The sequence below is a fragment of the Musa acuminata genome, chromosome BXJ2-4 (genome assembly GCF_036884655.1).
Source record: "Musa acuminata AAA Group cultivar baxijiao chromosome BXJ2-4, Cavendish_Baxijiao_AAA, whole genome shotgun sequence".
Classification (NCBI taxonomy): domain Eukaryota; kingdom Viridiplantae; phylum Streptophyta; class Magnoliopsida; order Zingiberales; family Musaceae; genus Musa; species Musa acuminata.
In genome coordinates, this window is record NC_088341.1 from 38,651,069 (window position 1) to 38,670,133 (window position 19,065).

General features: G+C 44.9%; 2 protein-coding genes across 2 annotated transcripts; both read right to left on the reverse strand.

Annotated features, from left to right (window-relative positions):
- Positions 1 to 1,176: 1,176 nt before the first annotated feature.
- Positions 1,177 to 2,645, reverse strand: LOC135610774 (transcription factor MYB44-like). The gene has a single exon (XM_065105685.1). The coding sequence runs from the start codon at positions 2,479 to 2,481 to the stop codon at positions 1,366 to 1,368; it is 1,116 nt and encodes a 371-aa protein (XP_064961757.1). The 5' UTR covers positions 2,482 to 2,645; the 3' UTR covers positions 1,177 to 1,365.
- Positions 2,646 to 8,454: 5,809 nt separating this feature from the next.
- LOC103983501 (UDP-glycosyltransferase 73C6-like) lies at positions 8,455 to 11,644 on the reverse strand. The gene is made up of 2 exons (XM_065102285.1): positions 10,352 to 11,644; positions 8,455 to 8,882 (listed from the first exon to the last, which is right to left on the reverse strand). Exons 1-2 carry the CDS (start codon positions 11,500 to 11,502, stop codon positions 8,543 to 8,545), a joined length of 1,491 nt encoding a protein of 496 aa, XP_064958357.1. The 5' UTR covers positions 11,503 to 11,644; the 3' UTR covers positions 8,455 to 8,542.
- Between the last annotated feature and the right edge of the window lie 7,421 nt (positions 11,645 to 19,065).

A 19,065-nucleotide genomic window follows, 5' to 3' on the forward strand; every position in this document is an offset into this window, starting at 1 on the left:
CAAGTTCTATTTCTACGTTTCTGATGATTGCTAGCTTTACCTGAAAGTGAATGTATCACATGCCTGAAGAGAATTAGATGTTATGTGAGATATTAGTTTCTGAGCTTGACGATGAAACTGTGTCTTGTACAAGGTAAATTTCTTGCTGCATCACTTCACTTCACTCACCCTCAAATCCAGAAACTGGACATGAAAGGTTTGCTTAACTTTCTACAGCATGATGTTAATACTAATTCCGCTATCATGAGTGGGTATGTAGGTTTACAGGAAGCACAGCATCTCTTTCTTATTAGACCCTTTACAGCCTTAGGGGAGCTCCATAGAAAAAGGCTCTAAGTGAGTTTGTAAGACTTCCTCGAACAATTAGAGTATTAAAAATATATATTTTTTCGAATCCTTCAATTTCTTTATTAACTTAAAAATCGAATGGATTTTTGTCGGACTTAATCCCTCATTCGCAACTCCAATTTCCTCGATAATCATAATCCACAGTAACTGAAGTCTACGAATAAAACACCTTTTCTTTAGCAAAAGAGAAAAAAAAAATGAAGAAAAATCGTACCATCCGTTCGTGTCCTTTAATCGGGGAGGATAGATAGAGGAGCCACACACACCTAAAGGCCAACTTGAGAAGCAAGAAGAGCATAACAACTCATACAAGCCCACAAAGCTCACGAATGGACGGCGACCATCTAGAATAGCTCGAACAAGAAAGATGAATGATGATGAAGCTGGTAACAAACCAACCTGTCGCAGTAACGTATTGTCTCACGAAACCTACGAGTGATTGCGGATTAGAGATAATGAGAGACAATCACATGGTAAACGTGATGATTATGACTTTCATCTCATTAACAGAGTCCGAAACAGGGGATTTATTGCTGGTTTTCTTCCACAGCACACACTGTTACGAACTACCAAAAGCTCAACTCACATTCGAAACAACTTACTGTTTGTCCCGAGAAGAGTACAAAATGATTCATTCATTCATAGGACGATTCATATGATTTCATTGCTCGAGAGACGATTCACTTGAAAGAACGATTGCAGCAAAGCAAATGCATTATATGGTCATTTTTTGGGGGCTTCCTTCAAACGCCTTTAATTAACTTCCCAATTTTGCTATCGTTACTCCCAAATCAACCCATTAATAACCGACCAACATATAAGCTAATGTGAAAGAAATCACTTTCTCCTCCCATTTCATCAAACTGGATGTTTCGCCTGTACAAAAAAAAAGGGGGGGGAATTATTGGTTTGCAGAGCTACAATTCTATTAGATCTGAAACCACCGCTCTTCAACTCTCGTTTCCCTTTTTCCTTACTTTCTTCACTTGTACTTCCTTCGATCTGAAGCTAATAATTCTACTCCATCTTTGCGACGCCGATCCGCTTGATCGCAGCATTCCGAACGCTCTCCGATGGCGGCCGAGACTCCGTGCACGCGGCACCGCTCCGCTCCAAGCTCGTCATGTAGCTCCTCACCTCTTTGCGGATCATCTCTTGCATCACCGCCAGCAACTCCGCGCTGAAGGGAAACGGCGCGTTCGGTCGCGGTTCCTCCTCCGCCGCCGAGGACCGCTTCCGTTTATCCGGGGAAACAGCAGCACCAGCGGTGTCCGCGCACCTCGCCGTTGCAGGCGGCGGTCGCGCCTGCAGGGTCATCGGCATGGACGGCGCGAGGTCAAGCTGTTTATGCCTGCCGTTGTCGTCACCGGTGCTGTGGTGGTGATCCGGGATGTCCATCGTATCGGAGCCAGGGAGGGAGAGCGAAAGGGAGGTCACCGGATCTTCGGTGTTCTTTGGGGCGGCGACTGTCGGAACGACAGAGGGCTCCATCTGATGGGGGGTCAGAGCGGATGGGGTAGGTAAAACGACGCCACCGGTTCTCGGCACCGGTCGATAGATGTGCGAGGCGGTGGAGACCGGTGATGTCATGGGAAGGCTGTGGTGACTGGAATCACTGAGCTCGGATGCCGAGGGGCTTCCTGGGCTCAAGCAGAGCCCGGCGCCGCTCGAAGAAATAGCCGGACCGTCGCTGCTCGTTCTTTTCAACGGCCTCGCCGCCACGACGTCGTCGTCGGGGTGGTGGCGGAACCCGCCATCGCCGGCGGAAGAGGAGGCACAGTACCTTCGCTTGAGGGTGGAGTTCCAGTGGTTCTTAACGGCGTTGTCTGTCCGACCCGAGAGGAGGCGAGCGATGGTGGCCCACTTGTTTCCGAAACGACGGTGGGCGCGGATGATGGTCTCGTCCTCCTCCGGCGTAAAGGGGCGGTGCTCCACCTGCGGCGACAGCTGGTTGCACCACCGGAGCCTGCACGATTTCCCCGATCTCCCAGGTATCGACTTGCTTATCAGCGACCAGTTCCTCGGCCCGTGGCGATGCACCAGCTTCTGCAACGCCTCGTCTTCCTCCGGGCTCCACGGCCCCTTGATCCGATCCACGTCCTTGCTCCTGCTCCCTACCACCGTCGCCGCCATCGAACCAACCACCACCCGACCCAAGCTACCGACCGAGAAAAGGTACGATTTCTATCGCGTATTTGGTACCGTGCGGAGGAGGGAAGCCTATTAGTGCACTTGAGATGGAGGAGGTAGTGGCCGGAGCTAGTGCTTTGGGTCGGTTATATAGTAAGCGCAGGCACAAGGGAAGAGGTGGGTTAACCGGCTATTAGCCGACTGAAGTGACCGGGCGCGGGGCGATGGGCGCACCCGTTTTCTACACGCGAGCGGTTGCTTGCATACAGCTGGCAAACGGACACGCGTCGGTCACTCGCTGCAACCGTCTCGCCCGCTCCGCCTTTTCCCATCTCCGTAATTTAAATAACGCCCCCTCCTCCGTAGCATATAGCGTCATTTGACCTCGTCCGTTTCACCGTTGAATACGTTCCGTTTCGTTTATCGCTCGCTACAAAGACACGATACGCGCACCTCTTGGGTGACTCAAGGATCCACCCGCATCGCGTCCGACGATCTCAGGCGTCCGACCCGCGTGGGCCCCACCCACTCCGTACTCATGTGAGTACCTCAGGGTGCGTACGGAGGGCATGGCCCATCCGTGCGTGCAATTAAGAATGGCCCAACTGGCACCAGCTTTCGCTGGAATTATGTGCTGCGATCCGCTCTGGGGGTGCCCTACTAACTGCATAGATGTTTCAAGGGGAGGAGCGACGATTTTGAAGTTTGAAAGGAGACGGGGGCCAGGCTGGAGAGCACTTGGGGGCAGGCGTTACTTTTCCAACCATGTATTCAATGTAATATGTGGTGTGCGTAATGTAATTGGTCGAGTGTCGGAGAAATTAGGGTGGGATTGGTTTGGTGGCAGAAGACTACAAAATAGCCTCGGAATCAGAGATTGGATCATTACTGCGGTCCCGTCCATCCAGCCTGTCAACTCGCCAACTGCACCTTCTAACGGCTCTCCTTTTTCTTCCTTTTTCTTTTTTTGCCCGTTAACTGCCAAAAATCGATACCTAATCTGTTCGACCACATGCGTTGATCGACAGCCGGTCTTCCTTCCATCCACCTTTATCCAATATTCCTTTATGATAATAATAATAATAATGTAACCATCCATTTCACTTGGTCTAAGATCTGCTGATTTTGACGGCGTGTAAGCATTAAAATAAAAACAGGAGGCGATGGCTTTGTTCGTTGACGAGTGTACAAAATATTTGTTTTGATTGAATTGAAGGAGAAGCACGTTATAGCGACCGCGTCGGCCGATCCGCTTTAAACATCTTCTGGAATCCAACTCCTGACAAGCGTGCCAACCTAACTGGTTTAGTTACTCATTATTCGTAATTAATCGCGACTCCCCAACCGACAGCCCCGTCCTCATGGCGCCTGTCACCGACGCGTCGTGACGCCCAACCAACCGAGTCAAATATCAGTGTGAAGAAATGAAGAAAAATTAAATAATTAATGTGACAAACATATTTTTATTTTTTTAAATTATATTATGCGTGTTTTGCATCGTATTTTATGAAATTTTAATAAAATTTAATAAAATTTTACCACGGTCGTATGGACTCATAAACTATACCTTTAGCTTTTGGGTTCATTTTCTATTTGCTTCATAAATTATGTTTCGGCTGTTCTTTACAGACTTTTGTCGATTTGTCTCTCCTCCAAAGTAGTTTTTCCTTGACCGTTCGTTTATAGAAGAGATATTTTAGTTAAAAAGAAGAAAAGGAATACGGTTGTCTATTTTTAACGGAGGCGAGAATTGAAGAGTCGTATTTCTCAGCCTGCAAGTGTGACACGTCCGCGACTTGTCAATTCATTCATCTCTCCTCAGTCTCTCTTCTCGCCTGGAACACGTGTGAGGACGCACCTCTGTGTCTCTTATTTGCCCTTCCGCTTCGCCGGATATTGCCAGCGGATTTCGTTCCGTAGTGGCCCAGGCTACAGGGTAAACAAGTCATTCGCCAAAGAAGTCACATGATGTGCACTGCGCAGTAAGTATGACGAGGGGCGGTTCTCTGGACACGAACACCGTACCTGACACTTTACGGTGGATTCGTTGCGTCCGCATCCGAATCAGTCGGCTGGAAATCATGCGATCAAGGAAATGGACGGTGATTCCAGTGCTTCGTCAGTGCGGCTACGAGACGTCGGGTGTGTTCCCGAGACACCGCCGCTGGCCTTCCTGCGTCGCCCACCTCGTTCTGTCCCCATGTACGGAAATCACAAGCGGAATTCTTGTGATCTCACCTTTTCTCTCTCTCTCTCTCTCTCGTCGAGTTCGAGAACAGTTGCGTGGGAACACGTGGTAGACATGAGGGTCGGCGTCGGGGGACCGTCGCCGAACGAGGAAGGGGATAAGCTCGGCCCCTATTGGTTGCCAGCTAAGACGCACCCACGGGGAGTCCGCGGCGAGCGACAGCACGTGGATGGCCTGCTCGCATACGAAAGCGGCCGAAGCTACCGTGCATTTGCCAAAGGACTCCGCGGTGACGAGCCTCTCTCCACCTGTCGTCGAATTCCCCGTCTCCACGTCCTGCGGCCACGACAATTGGTCTCTTCTCCGCACTCTTCGTTATATAAGTCGTTGCTCTCATCGTGACTACGGCTGCTACGAACGGATCAAACTCGGATTCCCTTGCCGAGGAGATCCGATTTTTCAACTGGAACCGCCTGTGCTTAATGGGTTGGTCTTTCTTAAACGAGGGTCAAACTGGTTCAAAGTTAGTCAGCCGTGCATGAAATCCCTATGATCAAATAATGACTGAAATAACTTTTCTTTGTATGTATGGTGGACACAACTCATATCTAACATATGTTTTAACCGATACGATTCAACTGGTGTATATATTGGGAAAAAATAAATAAATATTTTTTATAAGAATCTTTTAGTTCTCAAGTTAAGTGTTGAATCGAAAGATATAATATATAAATATATATATATATATATATTTTTTATAAGAGAGTACATGTAATTGTTGGATAGTTAGTCGAACGAGTCATTACGTTTATGATCATAAAAAATCATGATATCATAAATGATCAAATGATCAACATGAATATTGATGTGATACCAAAGTGATGCAAATATAAAAACTAATTCGGGTACCCATATAGATTTCAATATGACTTGGAATACTTACATAAATAATATCTAGTCCATGATACTTATTAAATGGATCCAAGAGAATTTCACATAAAAAAATAAAGTGTGTGAGAGAAAAGGTCACACACTTGACATTTAGACTCCTTTGTGTTCCTTTCCTTCCTTGTTCTTTGTTTGCGATGTGAGGTTTGTGTGCATTGTCGAGGAGCAACGTATAAGCCACTCCATCTTTTATTTCTTTTCTTTCTTAAACGTAGGCCTCCATCTTTATCTATCATACATGGGTGGAAATGAATTGACCACAAAAGATGCCAAGGAGGGTTGAGTCTAGTGGTTTACTTTTGATATATTAGTTTATATGCTTGTGGCTATGCCATATCTTATCATGCATGCTACTATTTATTTTATGGGTTGTGGAGTTTTTGATACTTTTCTAAGATCTAGTGGCCTTAACTCTTTTGACTTTCCTTGAAACCGATGTGTATGTGAGGTGTGCAGTGGAAGCATTCGGATTTAAAGTCAATATGTTCAAAGAGCTTCTCGAAGGGAATTTAATTTTGGTGCTCAAAGAACATCCATATGATTGACGTTTTCTACCACGTCATCCCAATCATCAGGCATGAACATTATTCCTTCTATCCATAAGATATTTTGACTGCTTTATTGTATAGATAGAGAATTCAATCGCATGTATACGATTATAAGTGATATCCGTTACATGTAAACTAACAGTCTCCCTTCTCGTAAAATATTTTATAAAATATTATATTTTTTTTATGATCAAATATAAAGATTTATCTTCAACATAATAAAAATAATATTTTTTTTATAATTCACATTCACATTCGTATACTTCGGATTATGATTGAATCGAGAAATCTCTTTTGATCTCATACTTCTAATAAATGACACCTCGAGAGCTTACATTTTTTACTTCAAAAATATACTGGACAATCCTATGAATATGAATCTAGATCATGACCAAGATGTCAACAACTTTTTTCCTTAATAATAATTAATTTATTCATAAAATTTATATTAATAATAAATCTTATTTAAATAGATCAAGATGAATGTTAAATAAATATTTTATTTATACTTTTTCATACGTGTGATATCCCTAAAACTTTTCAGCAAATCGATTAAGGTTAATTTTTGATTCTCGAACAATAGAATAAAATAATTTTATTAAAAAATAAGCCAACAAAGGTAAGAAATAAAATGTTTCAACTACTCAACTTAGGTAGACAACTACATTGCCCATGGCCTCTTGTATTTGGTAACAAGGACACAAAAACATGCACATCAATCACATGCAAGTAATAATAAACACAAAAAGGTACCCATACTATAACTACGAAGCCTCACATGTTTCACATTAAATAATTATCTATACGTGACATAGTTTACATTCTCTATTCTCTACCCACAAAGGTGCCAAATTTGTTGCTTTATACTGATCTCAAAAACATACAAAATGGTATACTCTGGCATGTGATGCTTCAAATATGTCGAGTTGGAGATTTCATATTTAATATGATGTCGGCAACAAATCATTCGCCTCCAAGTCAATCCACCTTTATCTCTCGGTCTTAGCCACGTCGACATCAATCATATCGCGGCTCGAGATTGATTCCAACAATTGCAATTGCACCCAAATTATTACGACAAAAATGAAAAAAAATGATGGAATAAATCTTTTTTTTATTCACATGATAGAGAATGATCGATCACATCACAGCATTCTAAAATTACACGATGTTTCTCTTTCTAAAAGCGTATGTTTGGGGGTCGGATTTGAATTGGCATCGATGGTAATTGAATCAAAGATACAAGAGGAGGAGGATGCGATTTGAGTTGATGCGACGAGAGCATCAACCTAATTGTCGGTAGGAAAGATTTTAGAGGGGATTGGCAGTTGGCTTGGCTGTGAAAGCGTGCCATTATTGTGGCTCGTTTCTTGAATGGGAAAGGATGTGGATGAGCATCGAAGAAATGAGTCATGTAGTTAGTACGTCCATGTCCATGGAAGTTGGCGATCCTTGTCTTCCCAGCTTCCATCGTTTAGGACTGGGACACTTTTGTCTTCCGCGATAGCATAGTTCTTTATTATATGTCATGTAAGATCAATATGTAAAGAAAGATAGACCTCGCTATGATGTTATACTCACCCGTTCGTTGCTTGTTGAAGAGAGTGCAAAGTATCTTTAACATGGTCAATGGTCAAACGATATAAAAATATATTATTTTATATTTTGAATGTGTGATACATTAAGATTTTCATACCCAATTTGAATTTGACGAATGACCTTATCTCTTATCACAAGATTAATATCGAAAAAGTGAGAGGTTAGATATGTGGTCCAACAAAAAATAATATCGAGGTGTACCCAACAAATGATCCTCTTAGGCTTAATTTAACGAAGTTAGAGGATTCAAAAAATAAAAATATGGGTCATTGCACTAAAATATTGATTAATAAAAATATAGGTTATGTAGGTATGCACTAAATTATCAAACATTACGGTTACTATATAATGGCTTATGTTGACATTATGAGTTCTCTACTAAAGTGTCAAGATGAATGACTGACGTGCCTAAGTTTGACTGGTTTTACCTTGAATCGATTATGCATCGTATTACTTTCTATTATTCAAAAATGTCAACATGTTTTATTCTAAACCGTTTAAGAAATTATCGACGCTAACGGTCACAATTGTTATGGTTTTGATTTCAACACAATAATAAATGAAATTTTGTGATTTGAAGATTTCAAGAATTCTTTTCTTCGATGGAAATATTTTTTTTTTAAATATAAAATGCTCGTCGATTAAACAAACTCGTAAATCAAATTTTACGATAAGCATAAGTATTATTTGTTTGAATCTTCTAAAAAGACATATCGATCTCAACATAGAACGCTTATTTTTAGTTGGCACGAAAACAGGACACATGCGAATAGCTTCTTCCTCATCCTCGTGCTTGATCATGGTGCGATGCATAATGGATCAACTGTGTCACGTTGGCATAAGATGAGCCTCCTACTTCCATTGCCTCCTTGGCCTTCCTCCCCAGCTCTCTTGCTCTCTCCCGTCTCCCTTCTCCTTTCTCGCCTCCATCCATCAGTCTCGAGACCGCCTTCTCTATCTCTTCTGCGCCTACGTGGGCGCCGGGCACCGTCACGCGCACCGCCACTCCCGTTCGCTGAATCAGCCTCTCATTAATGTACTGGTCGCTGCTGATGTGAGGCCATGTCGCCATCGGCACGCCCTCCAACACCGCCTCCACCACCGAGTTGATAGAAAAGTGCCTTCGGCCAGCGACCAACGTCGTTGAGAAAAGCGAAGCTTCGCTCTTGCCTTCAGCCAGCGACCAACGTCGCTGAGAAAAGTGAAGCTTCACCCTTCGGCCAGCGACCAACGCCGTTGCATTCCTAAGAGGCTCCGTGGTCAATCCTCATCTTCCTCACCGCGGTAGTCTTCGCTGATCTGCCAACATTCGGCAGACTTAAGGAGAATGAAGGGAACGCCTGTGCCATCACAGCAACAACAATCGCAGCAGCAGCAGCAGCGATCTACACTTATCTTACTCATGAAGCCTCTCGCTTGTAAACAATTCTTTGCATCGATCCAAGATTGGTATCCTTGTTAGGAGCACCATCTTGCGGGGGCATGATAAAAGATAAGATTTCCCCAACATGATAGAAGATAAGATTTCCCTAACTTGATAGAGGATAAGAAATCTCTCTATTCTGTTTATTCTTGTGGGAAATCCTTCCTCCTAATTTGTATAAATAGGAGAGGGAACATGTTAATAGATTCAAGCTAAAGCTATTTCATTTCTACAATAAAGCTTCTTATATTATATTGTTCTTATCTTCTATTATTTCTATCATGGTATCAGAGCCGCTTGCCTAGAGCAAGCTCTCTTCTCGCTGCCAATTCATCATTGGTGTTGCCACTCTGCGCCAACGTCCGTTCCCTTCCGCTACGGCATCTCTAGTGCTGCTCATCAGCACTGCCCCACCTTTCTTCGTCGTTGTAGCTATTTTCCTTCTTCTTCTGCTATACTTTCCTCTTCTACTACAGCTTCCTCCTCTGTTGCAGTTTCCTCCTTTGCTGTAGTAGCATCATTGCAACATTGCTGTAGATTTCTTCTCTACCGTCGCAGCCGTCGTAATCGCAACCACGACCAACGTCGTTGAGAAAAGCGAAGCTTCGCTCTTGCCTTCGGCAAGCGACCAACGTCGCTGAGAAAAGTGAAGCTTCACCCTTCGGCCAGCGACCAATGCCGTTGCATTCCTAAGAGGCTCCGTGGTCAATCCTCATCTTCCTCACCGCGGTAGTCTTCGTTGATCTGTCAACATTCGGCAGACTTAAGGAGAATGAAGGGAACGCTTGTGCCATCACAGCAACAGCAATCGCAGCAACAGCAGCAGCGATCTACACTTATCTTACTCACGAAGCCTCTTTCTTACCGATCCAAGATTGGTATCCTTGTCAGGTGCATCTTGCGGGGGCATGATAGAAGATGATCCAAGATTGGTATCCTTGTCAGGAGCACCATCTTGTGGGGGCATGATAGAAGATAAGATTTTCCCACTATATGAGGAAATCTTATCTATTCTGTTGAGGAAAATCATTTATTCTGTTGAGGAAAATCCTCCCTCTTAATCCTATAAATAGGAGAGGAACATGTTAATGTATTAAAGCTAAAGTTTATCTACTTCAATAAAGCTTCTTATATTATATTGTTCTTATCTTCTATTATTTCTATCACGAGTTCCATCCGCAGTGTGTCACGAATCCTCCGATCGCCGGGTGCGACAAGATCGCCGCCTGAGGCGCCCATCCCTTGATGATAAGTCCCTTGTCACCGACCCTCTCCTGGAAGCCGCCGCCCGACAGCCACTTCTCCACCTCAGGGGACGACGCATCGACCTCCTTGATCACCCAAAGGAAGGCCCGGCCGGATGCTTCCAGCCCACGCCCTATCTCCAGTACCTGAGCCGGGCTGTGGCGGACGATGCTGCCGAAGCTGACATAGACGACAGACCTCGGCGCCTTCTCGTCGAGCCAGCGAAGGATTCGACGTTTGTCCACGGACGCCTTGTTCCCTCTCGCGGCCTTGTCGTCCGGATCCTTGTTCGACAGCGACAGTGGCCCGACCGTCCAAACCTTCTTCCCCTTCGCCTCTCTTCTGTAGCACTCGATGTATGTGGCCTCCAAGGCTTCAAACGTGTTGATCACGAACCCATCCGCGGCCGTCTCCGCCTCCCAGACCTCCTCGCGAAACTTTTCCCACCCCGGCATGGTGATGAACCACGCCGTCAGGGCCATGCTGATCTCGAGCCGGTGAGGCAAGCCGGGCACGTTAAAAGGCTCGAACGGGTCACCGATCCGCTCGTAGATTTTGTGCCGTAGGATCATGCGTACGCACAGCATATTCAAGCAGGAGGGGCCGTGGAAGAGGATATATGGCATCCGGAGCTCCTCGGCAACTCCCTTCGTCCAAGGATTACATGAGTCAGCGATCATGCACGTCCGGGGTTGCCGCTGGGCTCGAAGGTGCTGCGTAAGGGGGTGACGGAGAAAGCCGGTGGCGTCGAGAAACTGTTTGATCAATTCGTCAGAAGGCAGCAGGTCGATTGTCTCGCACCCTTGGGGAAGTCCCGCTTCGGCGCAAGGGAAGGGAAGCTCGACGAACTCGACCGCGATGCCGGCTCGCCTGACGCGACGGACGACGGCCTCGGTCCTGGCAGCGTTGACGGGGGTGGTGATGAAGCTGACGCGGGCGCCTCGCTCGGCGAGGAGGACGGCCATGTCGGCCATGGGGATCATGTGCCCCTGCGCCAGGAAGGGAACCAACACGAAGTGAGGCCTCGTCTTGCTTTCGCCATTACTGGCGGTCGGCGCGTGGTGGTGTTGCATGACGAGAACTAGAGAGCCCTGATGCGACTCAGAGCTGACATTCACACCCGCATATGTAGAGTGAGATTCGTTGACCACCGAGTGAGCGGCTGTCGTTGGCAAACGGTGAACAGTAAACTGTGGCAATGCAAAATCAACTGAGGAGAAGGTTGAGAAGAAGTTATGGGGAGCGAGAGGGACATGGAGGCCACCGTGTTTGACGACAATCTTACAGTAAGCTCGTGGGTTGTCAGACGTGCCTTCTTTGTTGCCATGATCGCCACGGCGATGTGGATCTCATGGGCACTCACTGGATCTCATGGGCACTCACTTCATTAATATATGTGGAAAGAAAATATAAAGAAATTGTGTACCAGCCAAGAACAGAAAGATCATAAATTTCCTTTTCTTATCATCTTTCAGTTTATCATTTTTTTCATGTTTTCTGTACTATCCTCTCCATCATCGCTTTTCATCTCAAATAAAAACTTCTTTATATATAAGATTATTTTAGTTTTTTTTATAAGAGTGCCGTATTAGAAGTTTAATAATGAGTTAACTTAGTGTCTATGTAAAAAATTTCCAATTGGTCCATGGTCTTCCTCCCAATGAGCGGGCTAAATAATTATAAAAATAACATTTATGATGATAATTATATTAATTATCCTATGTAAAAAAAATAAAAATTTGTATTTTAGTAATATGAGATATCTCCTTAGTCTATATCTCTTTGTCTCAATAATTGTAAAAAATAACAATTATGGTAATAATTATATTAACTATTCTAACTAAAAAACCAAAAAAAAATTTATGTGAGATTTAGATAATAAAATTTGTTGAAGATTATGATAAGATAATAAAAGATTGGAAAAAGGTTTTATTTTCATTTTGTTCTAATGTTTGATCAATTAAATGAAAATTAAAAATGATAATAATTTTCACCATAAATTTTTTTGTAATCTATATAATAACAATAGGAGAGGATCCAAACCATGGATTTCAAATGCTTGATTGCTAGTGATCACCATAGATTGAATGGGTCAACATAAATAAATTGTATTATGCAGTAGCCAATGGATAAATTGCCTTTGGCTCCTGAAACAATGCCTTCAGGCCATTTGACTTCTCCCAATCTATTTGAGATGGGTCATATAATAATCTCTCCTTCATGTGCATAGCTTAATACAATTTACTTAATTTTCTACTTCGGCATCATATCTCTTTTTTAACTGCTTCTTCAAAGCTTATATGATCTAAAATAAACAAAACAAATATTGAATCATAAATTTTTGTTAGTGATCTGAATTTTTCTAAAGGGGTTTCATCCGAGAAATCATTTTATGAATATTAATTATTACTAGATAAGGTTGACGATAAATTTATTGGAGCTGGATCTATCACTTGAAATCTGAAATTATTTTTCACATTTATTGATCTTCCAATTCTAACTTATTCTTTCATCAAACATAATATTTCAATTAATAATACATTTATTACTAATAAGATTATACAATCGATACGCTTTCAATTATAAGAAATAACCAATTAAGATATATTTTTTAGATTTATGAATTTACCAAAGCATAAGTAATATAACAAAAAAATTCTTAGATTGCTTACTCTTGGCTTTATATTATACCAAGCCTAAAAAGGAGTTTGATTCGTAACAACTCTTTTTGATAAAATATTTAATAAATAAACTGTTGTTGTAACTGTTTCTGTCAAAAACTGATTTAGAAGATGTTTTCTTTTAAGCAAACTTCTTATCATTTCAATGATAGTTCAATTATTATGTTCAACTATATTATTTTATTCTAGTGTATGTGGTGCTTTTAATTATCTGTAAATATTTTTTAAAAAAAGAATTAAACTTGTTAGATAAAAATTCATCACCTCTGTCTGTTCGAAGTGCCTTTATGCATCTATCACTTTGTATTTCTATAAATGTCTAAAATTTTTAAAAATTATTAAATATTTTAAATTCAGTTGTAGAAAACATAGCATAGTTATAATCATTAATAAACAATAAAACATATTGACTTCCACTAAATAATTTTATATTCATAGGTCCATATAAATCGGTATTAATTAATTTAAGACAATTAGATACTCTTGATTCTTTTCCAGGGAAATAATTTCTTACTTTGTCATAAATGTATTCTTCAAATACATTAAGTATAATAATTATGTAATCATTTTTTTTATTTAATAACCTTAAACCCTTAATGTTAATGTATCTATATCTTAAATATCATAAATTAAACTCATTTGTTACAAGAAACACATACTTTTCAATATTTGAAACATTAAGTAGACAAATCTTGTTTTACATAATGTAAACATTTATTGTAATCAGATCATATTTTTTATCTTTAATACTACATGAAAAATCATCAAATATAATTGAATACCCATCATTTATCAATTATCCAATACTCAACAAGTTATGTGATAAATTAGGAATAAAGAAAATATTATCAAAGTGTTTTACCTTCCCTTGATTTGTCTTCAATTTTGATAGAGGATATTCTGGTACCACCCAGTTGGCAGCCACCTTAGACCCCACGTGGCACCCCAGCTAGAGTCATGCACACATCTCAAAGTAGTATAAAACGGTATAGCCTGACTAAAAAATGACTGTATCCCGAAGCGACACCACCCAGCTCAAAAGCAACGCAAAGCAGAATCCACGCCGCTTGAAATCGCATAAAGTGGCATCCGAAAGTGAGGAGACAACCCCGCACAACACGGGATCAGAACAAATGAACCATCCACCTAAAATATCGACGAACACTAACAACCTACAAATAGTCGATCCCTAGAAATGTATAAAAACTACTCTCGAGTAAGTGCCAAGGGAGCTAAGCAAGAAATAGCCTCTCTACTCTCTTATTTACATAACTGATACTGCTACCTTTATCTTCCTTCGCCTTTCGCTGACTTAAGCATCAGAAGGGTCAAGCCGGGAAGCCCCAGTGTAGACCTGTCAAGAGACAACTCTGTTGCCAAGACGTAGCCTCGTAGCCATGAGGCAACCATTTAATAAGAGGACAACCCATCCATCCTAAGAGAGGATCTCACAGCTGAGCAGATCTTAATACCTCTACCCAGTCTCATTGCTCTAAAGCCAGATCAACCCCAGTGAACCACCTCCCTCGCAGACCTCCTACATCGGTTTGCTGCGTCAGCACTCCCACATTAGCACGAAGGAGATCACAAGGATGAACCTGCACCTTCAATTATGAACTAACTATGCCGACTTACCAATTGACGATACTCATGATACTATCAACATCAATTGTTCTTTTCTCATCTATTCGGATTTGGTTGTTATCTCAAAGTCTAACTTTCAACTTGTGAGTTTCATTAATATCCTTAAACATTGATCTGATGTCTGACATATAATTATAACATCTACTATCAAAAAATTAAATATCATTTAAGATTTCATTAACTTGTGAATGAGTTGTAAATAACTTACTATTTTCTTTATTTTCCTCCTCAACTTACTTGCTTTCCTCTTTTCTTGCAATTTGTATTCATGTGACCAAATTTTTTACAATAATGATATTAAATTTTAATATTATAATTTTTTTATCATAATTTGATTGCTTTTGTTAATTACGCTCGTCAAAGTGTCCTCTATCATGAAATCGATACGTTCAATTTTTTTATTATTCTTTTCAAGTAGAAAACTCCCCCTTAATCTGAAATATTTTTTATTCACTTTTCTCAAGTGACCTATTCAACCTTGATTTATGTGCTTACAAAGAACTCATTAATTCATCAAATGAAAAGATAGATAAATCTTTTGACTCCTTAATTATAACAACAATATAATCAAATTTTAGAGTTAAACTTCTTAAAACTTTTATAATAATTATATAATCATGATAATTTTCACCATAAGATTTCATTTTAGTAATAATTTTAGTTACTTGAAAACTAAAATCTTGCCGTGAAGTTTTAAACTCATGATGAAAGACATGAAGTTTTACCGTAATCATATTTGATGAGCTTTAAAAGTTATCTTGATGTATCAGCTTAAGAATGTCCTGAGGTGTAATAACTATCTCACTCTATCATTTCACCTATGATTAAATTAGGTATAATAACTATGCCTATGACTATAACTTCGTATATGATGAGTCTCTTAGATAGAACTATTTAAAACATGATGAAAACTCTCCATGATAACTTCTTATAATCCGTCGTGACCAATCCTCCCTTGAAAATAGGCCTGCAATTTCTTTAGCTCTAGTGACAATGACTTGACCTCCTTTATAACCCAAAGGAAGGGCATGCCAGATGCCTCCAGCCCACACCCAATCTCCATTAGCTATGTTGTGCTGTGGCCGATGTTGCCGTCAAAGCCAACATAGACAATAGACCTCGGCTCCTTCTTGTCGAGGTAGCGTAGGACTCAACGTTTGTCCATGGATACCTTGTTCCCTCTTGCGGCCTTTGTCCTCTAGATCCAAACCTTCTTCCCCTTCACCTCTCTAGTGTAGCACTCGATGTATGTTGCATCTAAGGTCTCAAATGTATTGATCACGAACCCGTCAGCAACCATCTTCGCCTTCCGAACCTCCTCGCGGAACTTTTCCTAGCCCGGCATGGTGAGCCAAGTTAATCTCGAGCCAGTGAAGCAACCCAGGCACGTCGAAAGGCTCGAATGGGTCATCAATCCGATCGTAGATCTTGTGTTGCAGGACCATATGTGAGCATAGAACGTACAAGCAGGAGGGGCCGTGGAAGAGGAGATATGGCATCCGGAGCTCCTTCGCGAACTCCCTCATCCAAGGGTTGCAACAATCGGCGACCATGCACCCCGGGGCTTGCCGCTGGGCTTGAAGGTGTTGCTTAAGGGGTTGATGGAGAACGCTGGTGGCCGTGAAGAATGGTTGAAGCAATGACATAGAAGGCAGCAGGTCGACGTTCTCGCACCCCTCGGGGACCCCCACTTTGGTGCAAGGGAAAGGAGGTTCAACGAAGTCGGTCGGTAGTGTTACGGCAAGTAACTTTTTTAGCCGTGACCTTGGGGTCGACGCGGCTGGTTCAGGGGTCCGACCGGCTAGGATCAGGCGCGACTGGGGGGATCTTGCGACGACCGATTACGGGGGATCTGGCTGGAATGCACTGTGACGCCGGGTTGGGTCGGCTTCGGTCCAGTACCTGCACAAAGGTCGGGTCGGTGGTTCGGCCCGACCCCTCCGACGATCAAGTTAGCGATTGGGAGAGGAGTTTTAGGGTGAGGTCGTGCTTCTGCGTCACCCCTTTCTTCGTTTGGGGCCTGGGAGTATTTATATGTGAGTTTGATGTTACCTGATGTGCCACTCTGCCGGGGCGGGGCCGTACCTCCGATGGCGCCTGTCGTCGTCGTGGGCGTTGCGTGGAAGGCCGAGCTACCGTAGGGTATGGCGAGCCTCGGTCGACGCCCTCCCCTGCCTCGGCCGGTCGTGCGGGGTCAGACGATGAGGTCGTCCGGGTACCGTGAGTGAGGGTGCACATTATGTTGATATTTTAATGCTCGCCCCCTGGAGCAGTGTGCTGTCCAAGGGGGGCTGACGTCGTGATGTATTACGTCAAATCCGGTGTGTTACGTCAAATCGATTTTTACCCCTATCATACTCCCCCCCGAAAGGAGCTATGCGTCGATTTTTGCATGCGGGGGGTCCGATGTATTGCTTCTGACCTCTGATGGGCTGGCCACGCGGATCCGAGGGGCATGGCGCATGTGGGCTGGCCGATCGGAGTTGGACTCGGGGTTGATGGAGCCGATGAGGGCCGAGGAGCACAACGCGGGCGGGCTGGCCACACAGGTGTGGTCTCGGGCGGCGTGCAGCCGAGGGCCGAGGAGCACAACGCGGGCGGGCTGGCCGCGCAGGTGTGGTCTCGGGCGACGTGCAACCGAGGGCCGAGGAGCACAACGCAAGCGGGCTGGCCACGCAGGTGTGGCCTCGGGCGGCCTGCAACCGAGGGTCGAGGAGCACAACGCAGGCGGGCTGGCCGCGCAGGTGTGGCCTCGGGCGGCGTGCAGCCGAGGGCCGAGGAGCACAACGCAGGCGGGCTGGCCGCGCAGGTGTGGCCTCGGGCGACGTGCAGCCGAGGGCCGAGGAGCACAACGCATGCGGGCTGGCCGCGCAGGTGTGGCCTCGGGTGGCGTGCAATCGAGGGCCGAGGAGCACAACGCAGGCGGGCTGGCCGCGCAGGTGTGGTCTCGGGCGACGTGCAACCGAGGGCCGAGGAGCACAACGCAGGCGGGCTGGCTGCTCAGGTGTGGCCTCGGGTGGATTGCAGCCGAGGGCCGAGGAGCACAACGCAGGCGGGGTGGCCGCGCAAGTGTGGTCTCGGGCGGCGTGCAGTCGAGGGCCGAGGGGCACAGCGCAGGCGGGCTGGCCGCGCAGGTGTGGTCTCGGGCGGTGTGCAGCCAAGGGCCGAGGAGCACAACGCAGGCGGGCTGGCCGCGCAGGTGTGGTATCGGGTGGCGTGCAGCCGAGCGCTCCCTTTAGTTCGGAGGCGGCGGGGATCAAAGAGCTGTCGCATTTAACTTCTCCCCTGAGGGGGAGTTGATTGCTTCCGCCGCACGTCTTTGGGCGCCGGGATCGAGGCGTCCGGACGCTGTCGTTTTTACGAGGTCGCCACGTCAGGTCTTCATTAAGGCGGGGCGCCTTTGGGTATTTTCCGATGTGATGCGACGGTTACGCGCGTGCGCGAGTGGGCTGCCGCCCACTCTCTGGAGGCGAAGGGGCGCTGGTTCTGGCGGGACATCTCTTTTAAATAGCGGGAGCTCGACTTCACCTCCATCTTTCGCTACTGAGTTTTTCCCTTCCGGTTCCGCCGTCTTTCTTCCGGTTGTCCTCCTCGCCTCCAGCGTCGCTCTCCTCTCCCGCAGCACCCCCCCGTTAAGGTCAGTTAGGATGGTGTCCTCTCCCTCCTCCTCTTCCGTCCATTCCCCCGAAGTTAGGGAGGGAAGTCCTCCTCCGCCCCTCGTCGAGTCACCTGACGGGGAGGCGACGCGGGCTCTTGAGGCCTCGATGTGGCCGCATGATCAGGACTCCTCCGTGAGTGAGTCGTCGCTGGTCGGACTCCGGGAGCGCTATGGTATCCCGGCAGACTACGTTCTCGGCGCGCCTAAACCGGGACAACGGGCGTACGACCCGGTTCCGAAGGGTTTCGCCTTAACCCTAGACGCCCTGGAGGCGGGTTTGCGCCTCCCCCTGCACCCCCTCATTTTGTCTTGCATGTCCTTCTGGTGGATTTCGCCATCTCAAGTGGCGCCGAACTCTTGGCGCTACTTGGTGGTGTTCTTGGGGGAATGCCACTACGCCGATATCGCCCCTACCTTCAACCTTTTTCTTTCCTATTATCGCCTTACCAAGGGTTCGGGGGGTTACTTTTTATCTGCCCGGAAGGGCTTCCGAGTCGGAGGGGCCCCCTCTAATAATAAAGGGTGGAAGGGGAGGTTTTTCTACGTCAGTCGCGCACAGGACTGGGGTATCGGAGTTCGTTGGTCTGCGAGGGCGATCGACAACACCACCCTATGTTTGGGCGAAGCGGAGCGCCTCGACCTGGGGAGGCTCA

Coding starts and splice junctions, on each gene's coding strand:
- LOC135610774 (XM_065105685.1), bottom strand. CDS start 2,481: ATGGCGGCGACGGTGGTAGGGAGCAGGAGCAAGGACGTGGATCGGATC.
- LOC103983501 (XM_065102285.1), bottom strand. CDS start 11,502: ATGCAACACCACCACGCGCCGACCGCCAGTAATGGCGAAAGCAAGACG. Junction 8,883..10,351: donor ACACACTGCGGATGGAACTC/GTGATAGAAATA, acceptor CGCTGGCCGAAG/GCACTTTTCTATCAACTCGG.